The sequence below is a fragment of the Eucyclogobius newberryi genome, unplaced genomic scaffold (assembly GCF_026437365.1).
Source record: "Eucyclogobius newberryi isolate DKJ021-1_F unplaced genomic scaffold, fEucNew1.0.hap1 SCAF_18, whole genome shotgun sequence".
NCBI classification, from domain to species: Eukaryota; Metazoa; Chordata; class Actinopteri; order Gobiiformes; family Gobiidae; genus Eucyclogobius; species Eucyclogobius newberryi.
The window spans coordinates 30,964,203-30,984,202 of NW_027315812.1; the positions used below are offsets into that span (position 1 = coordinate 30,964,203).

The 20,000-nt window shown below is 39.9% G+C and overlaps 1 protein-coding gene across 1 annotated transcript in view; it reads right to left on the reverse strand.

Moving 5' to 3' along the window:
• LOC140364893 (palmdelphin-like) overlaps window positions 1–20,000 on the reverse strand; it is a 31,641-nt gene that overhangs the window by 9,058 nt on the left and 2,583 nt on the right. The window contains exon 2 of the mRNA XM_072451276.1: window positions 3,395–3,445. Coding sequence (XP_072307377.1) covers window positions 3,395–3,439 — 45 coding nt within the window. The 5' untranslated portion in view covers window positions 3,440–3,445. The remainder of the gene's footprint in view (window positions 1–3,394; window positions 3,446–20,000) is intronic.

Below are 20,000 nucleotides of genomic sequence, written 5' to 3' on the forward strand. Positions count from 1 at the left end.
GACAAGCTAGCTTTTCTCTTTGGTTGCAATCCGTCAACTTTGGCGGACTGGACACTGGTGTAGTCTTTCCTTCCATTGTTTTTTTTATTGCAACATCCCTTAATGAGTCATGTTTCGTGTTTGAAGTGTGAGTGGTCAAAATAGCAGCAGAGAGTCTTCTTTAGAGCCATCTTTAATCTCCAGGTCATATGTTTTATTTAATCTCATCAATTGTAACACCTTTGCTACAATTCATGCTGTTTGTGATTAGACGGGAGAAATTCATAGAATGAGTCTGGTGATGATTTATGGACTTAGCAGAGAAGATTCTCTGAGCCACGTCACAAAGGTTATCCAAGAGATCCAAAATCCATGTTTTTCTAACCAGGATTTGTCAAACTAGCGTGAATGAAGCTAAATGCGACTCCAGGTATGTTTTTGATGAAAAATGTTGAGTCAAAAGCTCAAAAGTAATAATGTAGGTAATTTCAGTTATGTATCAAGACATATGTCCTATGATATTGTGACGCAGTGAGCTGTGGGTGTGTGTGGACATAGCGGAGGGTTGCCAGATTTAGCGTGAGAATCCAACATGAGCTCTGTAAATGGGAACTCGTCCTGGACAGGGGGGGAGGAAGTGTACTTGCCTGGAGAGCCAAGAATGATATCTCTGTATTTTTTAAGTACAGATTGATGACAGTCTGGTCATCCGCATTTCTCTCCACAAGATCAGAAGGGTGTGATTGGTGCATAAGCCAATCAGGTACGTGCATGGTCTGTCCGTATCAAAACCAACATGGCTGCTTACAAGGACAAATATAATGGAAAATAACATCACAGGTACTGAAAAACAGATTTCTGCAGAATGAAACACAAATCGTTGTTAATCTGAGGTGAGAGAAGTTTGATTTTGTTATAAATGATGGATAAACAAGGGCATTTATCATGAACCACATTTCCACTGGACATACTGGACATAGCGGTCATGTAATGTACTGTGAAAACAAGATGTCGAGTATAGAGTATAATTTGGTGAGAAATTATTATTTTCTTTTTATACTCTTTGCCATCTTGTTTTCACAGTACATTACATACTGGACTGTCAGCTGTTCATATGGAAATGCGATCACATATGTTGAGCCTGCGTGCTTGGCAACAACAGCCGTTTCCTGTTTATCGATGTAAGGCATTCGTGTCAAGACCAAGAATACTATGATTCGAGTGCAACTAACATTATCTAACATTATCCAAACCTGCTGCAAGAGATGTTAAAACAGGCTCTTAAATACAGAACAAGCGTTGGATGAACCGGATGAACCTATTTATTCACGCTTTAGCCACATCTCACAGCGCCACAACCTTGGAATTCACTTTTTGTGAATTGTTAAGCTCTTCATCAGGATTACAACCTGTATATATATATTTTAATTCATTTATTTTCTACCTGTTCAGGGTCCTGGGAGACAGGAGCCTATCCCAGTGACTTTGGGCCTGAGACGGGGTTCACCCTAGACAGGGGTCGACTCGCCACAGGGTTAACACAGAGACAGAGACACACAGATGGACATTCATTCTCACATTCATTCACTGGGGGAAATTTACCCAGCACATGCATGTCTTTGGACAAGAACCCAAACAGAAGCCACGGTAACGCTGGAAGGACATGCAGACTCCACCCAGAGGGATCATGTGACGTTGGTCTGGCCTGGGAATCGGGCAGCAGTTTAAAAGAATATCAGGAAATCAGAGAGCTTTGTCTTAAATCGAACTCATTCATTGAGTAAACAAATGTAATCGTCAAAATATATGCAAAAAGTGCAAAGCAAATACAAGAAAATCGTCTTCATTGAAATTTGAGGGTTTAACCTTTCCCACTCAACAGTTTCTCCTCCTGTGGCTCCATGTGTCAGTATTCATTTCAGTCATGTGGGAGTCCTGATTTAAAACGTGTAAAGTCCTGCCTGAGTTGGACCTGGTTTAGTTCTGGTCCTGATGTGGTTCTGCTTCTCCTCTGCGCTCGGTAACAGCCTCCTGACATTCACAAAGGTAAAGAGTAATACGTGTCTCAGTTTTGCTTCTCTTTAAATGAAAACAGTGATGTCACGACCTAAACACAGTGACCTTTGGCACGCGTCACGCTGCAGATCCAGCGCTGTCCACACTTTACTGAAAGATTTCGGTCTGGTGACTTTTTAATTATTGTTATTATATTATTTATAGGGAAAAAAGTCAAAGAGAGAAACCCTCTTTTTGTGCCCAGTTAAATACAGAACATATAAAAAGATAGATAAAATGGCCATAAATTGATCAATAAGACAAAATAAAACAAATTTCTAAAAACACACACAATGTAGAATAAAATAATTGAAAACTTTAAAAGCAAGAGCACTGCGCATAGTCTGTGCATTGGATTCATGAAAAGGTATACAATAATTTAATTTAAAATATCTATGTGTTTTGTTCCATATACTTTATATTTTAATATATATTTAATATGTACATATCATGCCTTCAGTGTTTGTGTTGCACCGAAAAACCAGGACAAGTTCCTATTTCTTTGAATTGTGTTCATCGACAAATAGCAATAAACCCTATTCTGATTCTGATTCTGATTCTGAAACTGGGAGCAAATTTCCTGAAAGCCTTTTGCCCTATAGCTCCGTATTGATTCAGTGAGACTCGAAAATAAGAATATCCTGTGATCTTATTTGATGAATACCTGATCTGATGTTCATCAAATATGTTAAATAATCAAGTCCCAATTAGAGCCTCATAAATAAACTAAATGCAGTTCAGTCGTCTTCTCCAATCCAATGCTTGCCATTCTACTTTAGCGTATAACACAGTGTTGAGTTCTGTATCTTTCTACTATCATGAACCTTGACTTGCCAAAATTGACTTTTCAGAGCAATGAACCAGTGCTATTGGTCCCAAAGTGTTTTTTTTTTTGTTATCTTGCAGTCTTTAACTAGAGAACAGTCTCTATCCTTCTCCTCAGATGAGCAGACGAACGGGGGCTACATTGTGTGACTCACCCTGGGGGCCACCCCAGTTACGCGGCACGCTGTTTCAGGCCCTCCTCCAGGAAGCACTCGGTACCTGTAATTTTGCAAGATTGCCCTGTGATTCAGTGAAAGTATTGACGCAGTAAGATGCTTTGGCTTTACAAACAATAGAAACTTGTAATTATTGTTATTTACTGACTCTTTTAAACGGTTTGTAACTATGTGATTATTAGGTGTATTTTGAAAAAACCCTATTCTAAAGTTACCTACGGTGTAGGTGTGCCACAGGGTTCAGTACTCGGCCCAATTCAGTTTGCTCTTTATATGCTGCAGTTAGGGAGTGAGAAAAAGATTCAGTTGTAGTCATCTGGGTGTGTGTGGGTAGGTGTGTAGTTAGTGGACAGGCTCACCGTGATGGCTTGCAGTCTCTCCTTCAACAGGGTCTCCTCTTCCATTTTCACCTGCAAAACATCACAATGAAATTTGTTTAGTCATTTTTAGACAATTAGAAATTCCTGTTTATTATAGATCAGACAACCCTTTAAGACAGTATTCTATCCAATGCAGTGAGGAAAGTAAATAGTGAGACTAAACAGCCAAGAGGCTTTATCCGACATGCAAATTCAGGACCCCAGAGCGACGTGCATGTCTTCATCTTAAAGCCACAAACCACTCTTGTCTACAGTGATGTGCAGTGGACAACAAAAGAAAAGAAAGGGAAATTAAGAGACGGAGAGTTTCAAAGGCGTTGGGCATGGAACTCTGGGCACAAAACTAAAGATGCCGATTCCACCAGGAATCACTGCAACCAAAACATATATCTACGCTTCCCACACTAATGACCCTTTACACTTTAATGTTGACACAGAAGGAATGAATGAAGTCGCAGCCACTGCAACAACCGTGGACTACAGGGCTCTAAATCCAAATCTTCAATGTACCACAACAGGTGCACTATGACACTATGCATTTCATGTTTGCAAACTTAAAATAATGTGTTTAATATGAAGTATTTTTAAAGGCTTTTAGTAGTCAAGAGTTGTCAACATCAAGAATTGAGGTAGAGCTCTATCTACTGGCTGAAGAAGGAATTATACAGGGAAATAACAAGCCAAGCTTACCCTCGACATGCTAATTCAGGCCTAAGGTTGTAATGTACGTTGGTAACGGGGATCCCATAAAAAAAACGTGCAGTCCCTGTATACTATGCTATGAAGCCTCTATTACAAGTTGTAGGATGCATATGTCATACAACTTGTAATACATGAACTAAATGTTGTCCACAATGTAATGGTTAGTCCCAGAGAATAAGCATCACATCTTGGTGACCCCTGTGGAGGAGAGTGACAGACATACAGTACAGATGCTTCCTCATGTGTCTGTCAGATCCAGATCCCCTATTGGCGCCACCTTGAGGAGGAGACGAATATGCCTAAAGTCAATTTGTTAAATCTAAATGCAAATTTTGGAGTCTTCACACATTCATGAGGGCAGAAAAGCACAGAAGGAGTTGTTAAGAGATTTATGGGTTTGAAGATAGCTTAGAAGTATGTTTGTATGTGTCTTAACATAATGTATTGAAAACAACACACTTTCTATTACAATGATTGTAATTCACGAGTCTGTTATGACATAAAAACCGCACCTCTGGATCTTTACCTTTGACATCACAAATTGGGGAAATTTGAAGACATGTTTTATGAAGCTTTTTTCTTCCAACTGCAAATTAAGCTAAATATAACTCCAGCAATGTTAATGATGAAGGAACGTGGTACATTTTCCATAACGTGTGTCCATTCCTACAGCTAACATCCTTTTTTGTCCTTCACTGCTTTATATTGAGGATCATATCCAGAGCCCCTAAGGTAGACGCTCATCGTGGGTTTAGAGTAATGCGAATGAGAGCACTTTATAACTCGCCTTTGTAGAGTTTAATATGCACCTGGAACATTTTTGCCCACATTCTGTTCGAATGCGTCTCGATCTGGAATCGGACCATTGGGGGGCGTCAAAAAAAACTTTCCAGCATTAACCGGTCCAACCACCGCCGCTAACGTGTCTCTCAAATGCAGAAGAAATCTCTCAAATATTTTCGGGACATTCAGAACAAAATATATAACTTTATTTGCCTTGAGATTTACAGAGTTTAGTGCGTCGCTTGTTGACTCAGCAGAAGTCGGCAACGTTTCTCAGTCTGTGTTATTTTTATCCTTTCCTCGTAATCCTCCATGTTTGTTTGGACACGAATGGACAATGCGTTTGTCTGATTGGTTAATTCGCCTGTCAATCACTCCCTTTGGAAATTGGCGTGACTGGGTTGGATCCCAGACCCTCAGGTTTTGTAAAGTAGTCAAAATGTGTTGGGACTGGCTGCTCAGGCAAGGAACATTTCTGATATTGTCATGACGCTGTGTTACTGTATCTCAACTAGGAAGACCCGAAAGTCGCTGTCAGCCAATCAGCAAGTTACATGTCCATCCAAACCAATAACCTATAAATACACTCGTTCCTCTCTACTATTTCAGCAACAATCGTCCAGAGCTTTATCTCTATCGCCGCAGGATCAGGATTAGCCTCAATAAAACGTCAACAAAGACTTACTTTATAATGTACACATCGTCTATTCAAATGATTCAGGCTTGGTAACTACATAATTGGGGTTAGGGTATTAATAAAGTAGTTACTAGATTGAAGTCTAACAAACTATTTGTTCAATATGCATACAAGTATTTGTTCATGCTATAAATAATGTACGTAGTCAAAACCACACTTGACTATGATCATAAGGGTTGATGTTGGCACTCCATCTACTGGCAGTAAAAGGAACTAACCAACTAGCTTTCCTCCGGCATACTAATGTAGGACGCAGGAGACCTCTGGATCTCTGTCTTTGATGCTGCAAATCTGGTAAATGTCTTATTATTATTTTCTTCTTTGTGAGGCTCATAGAAGGGGCAGAGAAGACACACTTGTAAAATAGGATTAATGAAACAACCATGAATTAATCTAAATTCAGCTTTTTGATGAGGTAGCAGTGTTAGAACATGGCGAAAAGCTCATTGTTTTGTCATTTAAGCTTTATTATTATAAAGTATTACCACTACATAACACAGTATGCCGTGTATGAAATGCATTTGGATTCTCTTAAACTAAAAAACGGTTTGGTTCCCGTCATGTGATTGTCCACTGCTCCGGACAGGCTGTGGGTCTGAAGGACGGGTCAAATATAGAGGACACATTTCTCTGCAAATACAATGAAGTCGAGATTAGCCTGAGATTGGAAGATAATGCAGAAGCTAAAATGAAGATTGCTGCTCCGATTGCCCCAGTAACAGCAGATGCCTCCCAGTGACAGAGCAGCCAGTAGAGAGAGAGAGAGGAAGTGGAGCGCCCACACACTGATGAACCAGTCTACAACCACTCGCCCACAGAGAGAGAGAGAGAAGAGAGAGGGGAGAAAGAGACAAGGAGAAGAGAGTGAGGAAAAGGTGTGAGGGGAAGAGAGAGAAGAAAGAGAAATAGAAGAAAGAAAGGGTCAGACAAAATGACCGTGCTTAAGTCGTGGCTCGCAGACAGAGGTGGCAAAAGTACTACTCAAGTGGTAAAAGTCACAGTACAGGTGAGAGTCAAAGTACAGGTGAAACTCCTTTGCATGAGTAAAAGTACAAAAGTCCATCCCCGTAAAGTAAAAACATAAGATAAGAGATAAGACATGATTTATTTTTCTACATTTAAGTATGTTAATGAGCTTGAAGGTTAAATAAAAGGAAAACCTGACAACTGCACTCTGACTGATACGATACTTCCCCAAAGCTGTTATTTAGCTGCAGAGCTAAAGCCTGGTCTAGACTCCTGTCTGTTTATGAACACACGGCTGTTCTCGCACACATGAGCTCAGCAACACTGGTCAAACTGTGACTCGCTCACCCCCGCAGCTCTCAAAGCGTGATCAACGGCGAGAAAAAAAACAAATGCAAGCACTTAAACTAAAGCAACAAGTCTGTTTTGATAATGTAAGGAGTAGAAAGTACAGACACTTGTTTTATAATTATAAGTTTGTGGTAGAGTAAACAGGAAACTTCATCTGGTTCATCCTCAGCTTTTCTGTTTAATTTCTCTTCTCTGCGCCTCTACGCCGGCTCTTTATGTACTGCATTGGATTTGGATCATGTTAGAAATGTCTTGTGCTTTGTTTGTCACAGGAGCAAGTTAGCATTAGCTAATAAAATATTATTTTCAGTACTGTATCTGTCTTGTTTTCATCTAAGTCTGCATTCTCCCTTAAGCTTTCTGAGAGCCGGGTGCATGTCAGACCCTAACCCTTTGGAGGCCACACCTCACTTGACCCGCTTTGGATTGTCCCATTCCACTCCAATGTGAACCAATCAAAATTCACACGTTTAAAGACAAAATTGAGCCAGAAATAGCTTGCCTACCAATATGGAAGGAACACAGTATATTCTGCTAATTCTCTCATGCCCCTAGTCTCACTAACCCCAGAGTATTGTTTTTATAATTATAATAATCATTTTTGTTTTTGTTGATGTTAATACTATTGTGTTCTTTATTAATTGGAGGTTGTTGGGTTTCTCCTCTGAATAACCCAACACCCTCCAATTACTACTGGTGCCCCTCTACAGACAACAGTTGGTCACAAACTCCTTCTGAATTAATCTGTGAAGTTCCTCAGGGTTGTGTGAGTTCCCCATTGTTATTTACCATCTTCAGTCTACAACATTATCGACATTGACATCATCATGTACCCAGTCCTCCATGAAATGATCTAATGATCCATATTTAAGTGAAGTATAGACATGAAATCGTGGCTTGTAACTACGTGATCAAAAGTGACATGGAGCTGTTCATCTCATCTATTGCCATCTCTATATGCTCAAATAAATAGAACTAGTGGAGTTTTTGATAAATCACTAAGTTTTGGATGACATGGTCTTCTGTTTAGAACAGGTCCTCACGGGCACCAAAGGGCACTATGGCCCTCAGAGGCAACCGTTGTTGTGATTTTGGGCGTTACAAAAATAAATTGAATTGAATTGAATTGAACTAGATTGGTAAAACATTTCAATGCATGCATTGAAGAGTGAAAAACTAAGTTTAGTTTCAAACCTCGGTCTCCCACGTGAAGGGTGAACACCTCTCCTACTGAGCAACACTTCTATACCTGTAAACACTGCTGAATGGACACTTTACTGACACATTTATTACACAAAATTAACACTCAAAATACTTCTTGTATTTCTAACTATTGTCTAATCATTTGAAGCATAAACACAGCCTTAGCTACAAATAAAGACTTGTCTCTAAAAGTTTGCTTCTCCTCTGCACATGCTCAGTTAGAGCAGAACATGCAAACATCCTTGATTCCCACACAGGTTTATTCAGCCTGGTTTGAGCATAGATCATGGGTTTGAGGCTGTGTGGTCCTCAGAGCACATGTGCAGAGCTCTAACAGAAGCTGCTGTCCGCTCTGGTTCTAAAAGCTCATGTTAGAGAGCGGAGCATGAACGGGCCTCTGAACACAAAATGAAAAAGAGCCAGGAGATGACTCTGATGTAGACAAATACAATTTTGTACAGACATTCTTCTTACCATTCAAAAAAAAAATGTAAATGACAGCATACCTCTATCTAAAATGTTATCATGGAAACCTGACAAACACTGACGTAGACCTACATGTGTTTTGGTTTACAGGCATTTAGAATGGGATGTAGAAATTTACTCATAAACTGTTGAAATTTGGCACACTTATTCTCCACATCACACTGAACATAAAAGTCAATGGGAACATAACTCTATCTCAAACCATGTGGTAGTGAAAATGTTGAATGAAGTAGTATTAAGTTGGTACTGTTTGTGGGGGAGGGGTAATGTAGGTGGGGTGCTCTTTGCAGTGGCTCGTACCCCGCTCGTATTATTATTATTTATTCATTTAGACATTTCTACTCAAAACATAGAACAGAACCAGAGAGCAATAGGCCAGATAAACACATTGAGTGAAACTGTGATTTTGAAGGCACATTTTGGCAGTAGCGGAGCAAGTGTCTGACCATATTTTATAAAGTGTCAAACCAGTTTCAAATAGATGAGTTAATAAAAGGGATGCTCCGATACCTGCATCAATATCGGCCTGTATTCACATCATTGAGGAATATCGGTATTAGTCAAAAGCACTGATATCAGTCCACCGATATTACATTCCGGTAATGAAACTCTTCCAAACCTTCAGAAACTGGACGAAAACACGGATGAAAACACAGCTCCACGAGCAGAGGCTTTCTGCTGCTATGTTCTAACAGAACTGGCTGTAAACTTGAATCCAGTCTTTATTCTGAGTCAAAAGACCCAGAAATGACGAAGTGACAGACTTTAAAAATCGCTAGAAACGTTTTAGACATTATTTGACTAGTTTTTCAGCTAAACAATCGGTTTAGACATGTTTACTCCAGAAGTTTAGTGTGAGAGGTTTAAAGGAGAGAGGAACTCTCTGAACAGACACAGCAGATGAGCTGCAGACGATGACACAGACTGGAGAGGTTCAGAGAGATTTTAGTCCAAAAACTAATCTAATAATGATAAATAAAACAGGAAATTAACAGAAAGCTAATTTTACTCTAATAAGAATAATCCTACTATAGCCTATAGCTTACCTATATCTAAACATTGTGTTAAATACATTATAGCCCTATTAAACACTTTTCTCCCCACATTTGGGATATTATGTGTTCTCACTGGTTCTATATATATTAAAGTAGTTTTGATCCGTATAAGTGTTTGAATGAACCAAAACCCAACTTTTCCCCATAACATCGATATCAGTATCGGCCTAAAATGTCCATAATATCCATTATCGGTGAACCACTACTAAATAATAAGGAATATTAGGAGTCTTTACGATGGTCCGGCATCAAGACTTTAAATTAAACCCTAACCCTGCACACACTCTTTTCACACTTAAGTTCCTGCTGTAGCTCCTGGTCACAGGTCACTGCCACTTCTGTCAGGCCTCTTCAAATGATTTATAATAGAGCCATAAACATTCTGGATAAGAAACCTGTTAGGTCACACCACTGTGTTAGTTTGAATCATTTATATATATATATTAACCTCAAATTTGCACAGGTTGCGGCTGCATCAGCAGGTTCTTGGTGACTTGATTGTTCCTCTCAGAGGGGTCAGTCACCAGAGGAGCTCGGACTGGAAACTGTCCCAAAAGTCCCAAAAGTCCCAGGATGACAGACACTGAGAATGGCTAAAATGTTTTAATGTGTGACATGAGCTCATGAAACACACTTGTCCTTATCAAATAAACCTAAATAAATGAACGGTCTCTTGACAGATCCATTGACTGTTAAATTGGTCAAAATTATTACTGGGGAAAGCCGTTATTACTACTACTACTACTACTACTACTACTACTACTACTACTACTACTACTACTACTACTACTACTACTACTCCTACTACCTCCTACTACTACCTACTACTACACCTACTACCTACTACAGTCTGGATAACAAAGGTATACCTTTTGTTTTTTTTGTAAAAGAAGTTTTGATCTTTTGAAAAATGAGATACAAGATGTTTAGACGTAAGGAATTATTACAACTAAGAAATTAAACAATGCAACACTGACTATTATAACCCTCTAAGTGAAATGTGTACTACATCATAGCTGTGAACAAGAAGAACATCTTATTTTGGCAGATGAAGAATGGGAAAATAAATATACATCAGAATGGAGGGCACAAAATCACATATTTGGAAAGAGCTGTGTCTATGCACTGGTGTGACTGAAATGGGCTCTCTATGCTCTGGTGTCACTGACATGGGCTCTGTCTATGCTCTGGTGTCACTGACATGGGCTCTGTCTATGCTCTGGTGTTACTGACTCTGGGCTCTGTCTATGCTCTGGTATTACTGACCCTGGGCTAGGGCTATTGTCTGATCTCTGTGGGCACGGGTTATGATCTGATGACCGTGTTACTTGTCTGTCTGCTCCCTCGGCACAGTTAATCCCTGGATTTTGATGCTAATCTCGTTTGGGCCTGATTAGCCACTGACACTCCACCAGACCTCTGTCTGTTTGTTCAGTTTACACGCAATGTCTCACAATAATGATGAGTACTTCATTCTTCTTTGGGAGCTTCATGCTGAATCTCTGAGATAACTGCAGGTATTAACCTTTTATAACCAGATACCCATTGAGATCAAGACCTCTTTTTCTATGGTGACCTGGGGTATGAACATTGTGGTGCTGCAAAATGTGTTTTTGTTCTAGTCTGGAATTGAAAGTAAATAATTTTTTTTTAAATAGTTCATGGAGCTGAAGCCATTTGTTTAGGTTGGGCCTAAGAAGATGTGTTGGGAAGCAAGCTACAAGACCAAGCTAATTTTAGCAAGGCTTATGTGTGACCTCTGAAGATACAGAGACAGACACAACATAGGACTAATTTTAGCTGTACCTTTCAATCCTTCACAAATACATTCAATTTAACAAAGTACCTCATCCATTAAAATGTTTTATTTAGTCCAAAAAACAACATGTGGCTTTATAGTTTTCTTCCATGGCCAAGTCACTATTAGTGCACTATATGCTCAGAAATAGGGCTGGAAAAAGACACAAAATTCACGACACGAGCAAGCTAAGAATATATAAATATATACAGTATATATATATATATATATATATATATATATATATATATATATATATATATATATATATATATATATATATATATATATATATATATATATATATATATATATATATATATATATATATATATATATATATATATATATATATATATATATATATATATATATATATATATATATATATATATATATATATATATATAGTATGTAATGTATTTTTTTTATTTTTTTTTACTCAACTTTGCTTTTTTATTTCTTATTTTTTATGAATTGTTTTTAATAAAATACCTTGTTGCACCCAAATTACGATAGACACTTCAAATACCTCAAAAGTGCATCTGTGACCATCACAGGGACATGCAAAGATGTTGTTAAATGTTCTAAGTTCTATTTTAAATCTTTGTTCATGCTTTATTAATACTAATAAAGGTGTAGTTATTCAAGTGGAAACAAATAAAGAAAGAAGTAAAGATAGAAAAGTGCTCAAATCAACTTGACCAATCCTTTGTCACAATGAAAAAATCCTGAGTGAATGTGGGATTTAATTGGACGTGGAGTATATGTACTTTCTGTTGCCTCTTCAGAAATCCTTTCATACGAGGCGCTCAGGCGGGGGTCATGGGTGCCACAGCAGGATGAGTGGGTGGGTGCAATATCAGCTTGACAATATTCACAATATGGCTCCAGTATGAACCTGAGCCGCAGAGAATGATCTGAATCCAGCATGTGTGTGAGAAGGATCTGTCATTCTAACAGACTCAGGTCAAAGGACTGACTCTGGGTGCACGGACTCTTGATCACGATTAGATAATGGTTATTCCTAGATACAGGGATTGACAAATCTGGTTGACACAGTCATCCGTAAACTGCCTAAACTGTAATAAGTTCAGTTTTTGGACCAAACTAATTAATAACTAATTTCCTTGCCGAGTTGTCTTTTCAAAGACCACAAACTAAATGATGAAAGTCATGTACGCAACATTTTTGTACGTACACGCGCTAAATATTACTCCTGTGGCATCACCAGGGGCAGACACTCCCTTAGCCCAAAACAGCTTGAATGCATAATTAAAATGTGTGAAGATTAGAGTCAAACAAAACTTCCCCATCACAACGCTTTGGTTGATTGACCGATACAACAACCCAGGTGCACACACACAGTTCCTGCACATATAACACGCACCAACACTGTTACATTTCAGTCTCACTCACAGCTGATTTCTTAGGTGAGTCTTTTATTTCCGCACTTGTTGTTCGTGTCAGGCCATGATCCAGGTGTAAACAGTTCATCCTGTGCTTTCTCCCGTCAACGTCTCAGGTGTCAATAAATCCTTTGCTCTTTTAACTGTTTCAATGCAACTAATTTAGGTAACAATAATACCGTACACTCATTTTTGAATAACAATCCCATCATTTGTCCAAATAAAATGATCTTCTTTATTTTTCTTTCAAACTAGGCAAAAAAGTTAAACATCTAGCGAGCGTCAACAGACTTGGCAAAGTCACAATCTAATGCCAACTGGTGGCAGTGCCAGTCATTACACACAGGGCCGGGTCTAGCCATGGGCCTATTGCTGGGCCCAGAGCAAGCCCTGGGGCGGGACTTAGCCAGCTCTAGGCTTGTTTGAGCCTGTCACTCAACTGAAAAAGGAGAATCTGATTGGTCAGTGCTAATGCCAGTGCTATTAGCTAGAAATTAGAAATCCCTGTGCAAGAGACAATATTTCTGAACATGAAACCCCCAAAACAACAACAAATCTGAAGTTTAGCCGGCTTCTTCAGCTGAACACATGGCTGTCCAAAGAGTGTCCCCCGAGAGGACTACACTATATTGAGAACTTCTATCTATTCTGGAAACGAGAGGACCTGTTTAAGAGAAATGGCCCCCACCTATGCAGAGGTGGAGTGAGGGTGCTGACAGAGAACCTGCTCCACGCTCTGAGGCATTGGACTGGGCCTGGACAGGGTCCTGAGCAGATAGTTAGAGAAGAGAGGAATGAGAGAAGAATTCCTGCTCCATCAGCCAAAGACCGAGCCAATGTTTCAACATCAAAAGCACCACAACCTCAGCCTCCACCAAAGGATTCATCAGCAGCTGCTCCACCACCACCAGCAAAGGATTCAGCTCCAGCTGCTCCACATTCACCTCCACCGCCTCCAGCAAAGGAACAATCTTCAAAGGCCTTGGACCCATCTGTGACAAGCCCAACAACATCCCTGTCATCGCCCCTGCCTTCACACCAGCCCTGGGTTCCCCCTGCAACATCTACTCCCACTAAAGATTCATCATTCTCCTTCTCATCTCCACTCTCACCCATGGGCCTTCCCAGCCATTTTGAAAGTCTGATCAAATCAGGCATTAAGATGGCTCCACTCACGCCCAATATAGCAAGGGCTATGCCGACTACACCAACAAAAGCCCCACCACCCATCCCCCCTCGCCTCTCACCTGGTCCCAAACTCTCCTTGGCTACAAAAGCCCCACCACCCATCCAACCTCGCCTTTTACCTGGTATCTCCCATAGCTAGGATGCACTGGGTCTCAGCGTTGCCGGGACTTATTGTCACATTAAAAATCAAACCAACCCGGGGCCCTATGTAAAAAGAGCCCCCCCTAGTGCTATTTCTGTAGTCACATCATCACACAGATGGAAAAACAAAATGCGAGTCAGGCCCAATCTGAGAAATGTGATTCATATTCCCTGTGAAAAGATAAAGCCCAGTCCCACTGAAACTAGTCTGAAACTTGCTGTGCTAAATGTCAGATCCTTATGTAACAAATCTCTCTTAATTAATAATTTTATTTCTTCTTATAATCTTGATTTTATGTTTTTAACTGAAACATGGCTTGACAAAAACACAGGAAATGTAGTTCTGATAGAATCTGCTCCACCCAACTTTAAGTTTGAATCTGAAACACGAGAAAACAAAAAAGGGGTGGAGTCTGTGCTGTCTTTAGAGATGAAATAATTACCCGCAGGTTGTCTTTTGGGGTGTTTTCATCATTTGAGTATGTATCCTTTAAAATGGAGCTAAAACGGTCTCCATCCATTCTCTTCATTGTTTTATACAAGCCTCCCCAGCACTGCCAAAGTTTTATTGATGATTTTACTGAGATGCTTTCAGTCGTATGCACAGACTTTGATGGTTTGGTCATTACAGGTGATTTCAACGTGCATGTTGATAATATTTGTGACAGAAACGCTAAAGAGCTTGATGCTGTCCTTGAAACCTTCAGTCTTACTCAGCATGTGAGAGGCCCCACCCACAGCAAAGGACACACTCTAGATCTCATCATTACAAAGGGGGTAAATATTTCAAATGTTAATGTGATCGATGTTGCTCTGTCTGATCATTTCTGTGTCTTCTTTGACCTGTCTGTTTCTCCCCAACCTCCGGTTGGTCCTGCAGTTGTTCAGCGAAGACACATAAGTGATGGCACAGGTGCACTGTTTATGGAAATGATAAACTTTGAAAATGTCTCATGTTCTAATGTAAATGATTTGTTGAACTCTGTTACATCTAGTGTTTTGAATGTTCTGGACACCATCGCCCCTATAAAGGCTAAAATGGTTAAAAATAAGCAGAAGGCGCCGTGGAGAAATGATGATTCGGTCAGGGCACAGAAAAGGGAGTGCCGCAGGGCCGAACGGAAATGGCGCAAGTCAAAGCTCCAGGTTCAAAAAGAGATTTACAAAGAAAAGCTGAACATGTACAACCTAATCTTATGTAGAACTAGGGAAAGATATTTTTCTGAAATAATTGGAAGCTGCAGTAACAACTCGCGTGTCCTGTTTGCCACAGTAAACAGATTAACAAACCCTCCAGCTCAGCTGCCGTTAGAACTCATTTCCACATCCAAGTGTAATGAGTTTGCATTATTCTTTAATGACAAAGTTCAGGGCATTAAAAATGCTATAAATCCCACAATGCAAAAAATTACCCTAAAACCACCAAGACACTTAGAGCTAACTCACTTTGCACCAGTAACTGACAAAACTGTCCATGAGATCATCACCAGTCTGAGTTCATCTACATGCTGCCTTGATGTGTTACCCACCAGATTTCTAAGGTCTGTGCTGAACAGTTTGTTAGCACCATTCACTCACATAGTTAACATGTCGCTTCAATCTGGAACATTCCCAATGTCTTTGAAAACTGCGGTCATAAAGCCTCTCCTAAAGAAGAGCAGTCTTGATGCCGCAGTACTGAGTCATTACCGGCCCATCTCTAATCTGCCATTTTTGGGCAAAGTCCTTGAAAAGGTTGTTTACCAACAGCTCACAGATTTCCTCTTAATAAACAACTCATTTGATGTTTTTCAGTCAGGTTTTAGACCTCATCACAGCACTGAGACTGCTCTTGTCAAGGTGACAAATGACATCCGCCTGAACACTGACACGGGCAAAGCCTCAGTCTTAATTCTGTTAGATCTGAGTGCTGCTTTTGACACTGTCGATCATGGGATCCTCTTACAGAGACTAGAGGACTGGGTGGGCATCACTGGCACTGCCCTAAACTGGTTAAGGTCCTATCTGGAAGACAGGAAGTACTTTGTTGAAATTGGTAGCTGTGTCTCAGACCACATGACCCTGACCTGTGGAGTGCCCCAAGGGTCAGTCCTGGGTCCCCTTCTGTTCAACCTCTACATGCTGCCGTTGGGTCAGTTGATACGCAGTGAAAATGTGTCCTATCACAATTATGCAGACGACACTCAGATCTATGTTTCACTATCGGCAGGTGACTATGGACCAGTAGATTCACTCTGTCACTGCATCCAACAGATCAGTTTGTGGATGCAAAACAACTTTCTCCAGCTGAACTCAGACAAGACTGAAATAATCGTTTTTGGCCCACAGAAACAAAGAGAAAGTGTTAGCGGTCACCTCCAGAGTCTCGCTCTAAAACCTACAAACCAAATTAGAAATCTGGGGGTAATAATGGACTCAGACTTGAACTTTAATAGCCACGTCAAATCAATAACATCAGCAGCTTTTTACCATCTAAAAAACATTGCCAAAATCAAAAATATAGTGTCAAAACCAGATTTAGAGAGACTTATCCATGCGTTTGTCTCCAGTAGATTAGACTACTGTAACGGCCTGCTCACTGGTCTCTCCAAACGAGCTGTAAAACAGCTGCAGTACATCCAGAACGCTGCTGCTCGGGTCCTGACTAGAACCAGGAAGTATGATCACATTAGTCCTGTTCTCAGGTCTCTGCACTGGCTCCCTGTGGCTCAGAGAATAGACTTTAAAGCAGCTCTGCTTGTGTACAAGTCTCTCCATGGCCTAGCACCAAAGTACATCTTGGATATGTTAGTGCCATATGAACCATCTCGAACTCTGAGGACCTCAGGGACCGGCCTCTTGCTGGTGCCCAGAGTCAGGACAAAACATGGGGAATCTGCGTTTCAGTTTTATGCAGCTAAAATCTGGAACAGTCTTCCTGAAGATGTGAGACAGGCTTCTACTCTGACAATGTTCAAATCTAAGCTAAAAACTGTTTTGTTTAGCTGCGCATATGACTGAAAGGATTTTTTCTTTGCACTCTTCTCTTTTGTTTGTGATTTTATTAGTTTAGAAAATCAGTTGGATTGATAATTTTTAATTTAGTTAATTTTATTGTATTTCTGTTTCTGTAATTTCTTTGTGATTTGAATGCATTTTTCCTGCTGTGAAGCACTTTGAATTGCCTTGTGTATGAAATGTGCTCTACAAATAAACTTGCCTTGCCTTGCCATGGTTTAATCCTCACAGAACAATAACCCTTCAACCTACGTTATGATTGAAGAATTTAAGATATAAAAAATGAACAAATGTTACTGTTAAACTGTCAGGGCTAGCGAAGAATGCCCTGTTACTTGCTTGTCTCCATGGCGATAGATTTGTTTAATGCCACCAGAATGCCCCCCCCTCACCAGAAAAGTTACATAGTGCACCTTTAACTGTTCTTGACCTTAACCTTAACCCGTTTACTAACTCTAATGACTGAATAGCGGTTTCTAAATGTCATCACTTGGAATGACCAATCACAGCAGATCTATTGCTCCCTGAGACTCAGAGAATAGATGTCTGACCACTGTAGTATCCTCTGAGTCACTGCTGATGTCTCTGGCCCTCTACATTCCACTGCAGTCCTGCCTGACATGTTTATGAGGACAAGTGTGGCTTGTCACACGTTCATACCTTTAAGATGAAGTGTCTTGCCCAATTACAAATTATTCTCTGGCGGGTGGAATTCAACTCATTAAATTCATACTTTAAATAGCATACATATTTATATACGTATTATTTCAATATTGACATGAGTGTAATAAAAAGGTTGGGGTCACATGACATCACAACATTCTGACAGTCCATAACTTTCTCCTGGTTTAAGGTTAATATATTTGTCTACAAAAATGGCTATATAATATCAAAAAGTCCTACATTATTAGGGCCCAATACATGTTGATTTCAGGGGGCCAATATCAATATAAAGGAGTTTGCAGGTGCCAAATTAGTGTTCATCTTATCGACTAAATCATTTCATCTTTGTCACATTTTTGCTGACTAAAACTAAATTAAAAATAATTATAAAGACTAAAACTACATATGTATTTTAAATGTATTTTCAATGTAATTTAAATGACTTATATCTACTATAAGTCCCCCCAAACCAGAACATAAACAGACTCTACGGCCAAAGAACTCGTCTGAACATGACACATGAAGTACATTTCATTGAAGTTAAAATAGACAAATATATATATATATATTAGCATGACATTTTCATCGACTAAAACTTGACTAAGATAATGTTATGACTAAATCAAAAGACTAAACTAGATTACAAATGTCTGGTGCTGGTGCGTGGTCCTGGGGTCGCTGGGGTCGCTGGGGTCGGCCACGTGAGCATCTGATGTCACCCAAACATAACCAATGTTTTCTTTATAAACTCAATTGTACGCACATAATAACTTTTTCTCCCAATGCCGATCTCAGAAATTTACAAAAAGACATTTAGTAATTCAAGTTTGTGGCTCGGTGAGACTTTAAAGCTGCAGAAAACAAGGAACTTCTGTTTTATCTTCAGTGTTTTCTGTAACTGTTATTGTCAGAGAGCGACGACAGGAAGAAATAAAATACTCACTATAAGGTTCACTCAACCAGAGCTCATAACTGCAGTCATATAATGATACAAAAGTATGCAACTCTATTAAATATGTATTATGTATCTGGCATCTAAAATGAGCAACACAACTAAACGTTAGAAAAGCAGCTAAACACTTTTCGCCACTACTTTTTTCTCACGCTTTGAACCTTGCGGCCGATACAACGGTGCTGTTAATGTATAGAGTTTGACTGGATAACGGCCATCAGGGGCACTCTATCAGGAAGCGCAAGCATTTGACACACTGTAGAAGACGTCAGTGGACAGTAGAAACACTGTCCAGATACTGTCTGTATTTTATGCATCAAAACGCTGTGTGTTTTATTACATTTAAACTCATATTCACAGAGAAATGAGTCTAATTAGTCCTGCGGCGCAGCAGCAGACCGCGGGCGCGCCACAAGCCCCCGGTTCAAATGACAACTGGGATTTCTCTTCTGTAACATGCCCAAAGACCCCATTTGTCTAGAAATGGAATACTGTGGTCAGGAGGGACCAGTGGACTGACAGAAATCACTCCAGACTGAGGCTGAGCTGTTTGTTTGAGGTCGTTAGCAGCTAATGCTACTTTAAATATTATTGCATGGTATTGCTAATAAACGTTAGCTTACAAAGTCCGTGCTCTCGAAAGCTTTGAGGGCGTGTCCAGTGCAGAGCGTTGTGGACGATGAAGCTTAAACATAGTTGTTGCTGCTTTTACACTTTTGATTCGAATCAGGATTGGTTTGTGTTGTCAGAAATTTGAATCATAAACTGATCCGGACCAAAGAAGTGAAAGGTCGGTCTCGGTCCGGTTGAATGGAACTCTACCATGAGTGACCATGAAGTGCGCCACGCTGAGACACACGTGAGACTCAGGGTCAAATCAAACTCCTGTGCGAGATCGACAATGGGACAAATGACATGCAGAAAGAAGTCAAATCTGCTTTAATTATTTTATTGATGCAAACTCATGCAAAAACATATCACTGTTTCCAGTGAATAATTACACAAATAACTACCGCACTTTTTGGACTATAAGCTGCTACTTTTTTCTCACGCTTTGAACCCTGCAGCCCTTAAAACGGTGCGGTTAATGTAAAGATTTTTACTGGCACTCTAGCAGGAAGCGCAACCATTCGACACACAGTAGAAGAAGACGTCAGTGGTCACTTCATTTTAAGCTTCAAAATGTTGTGTGTT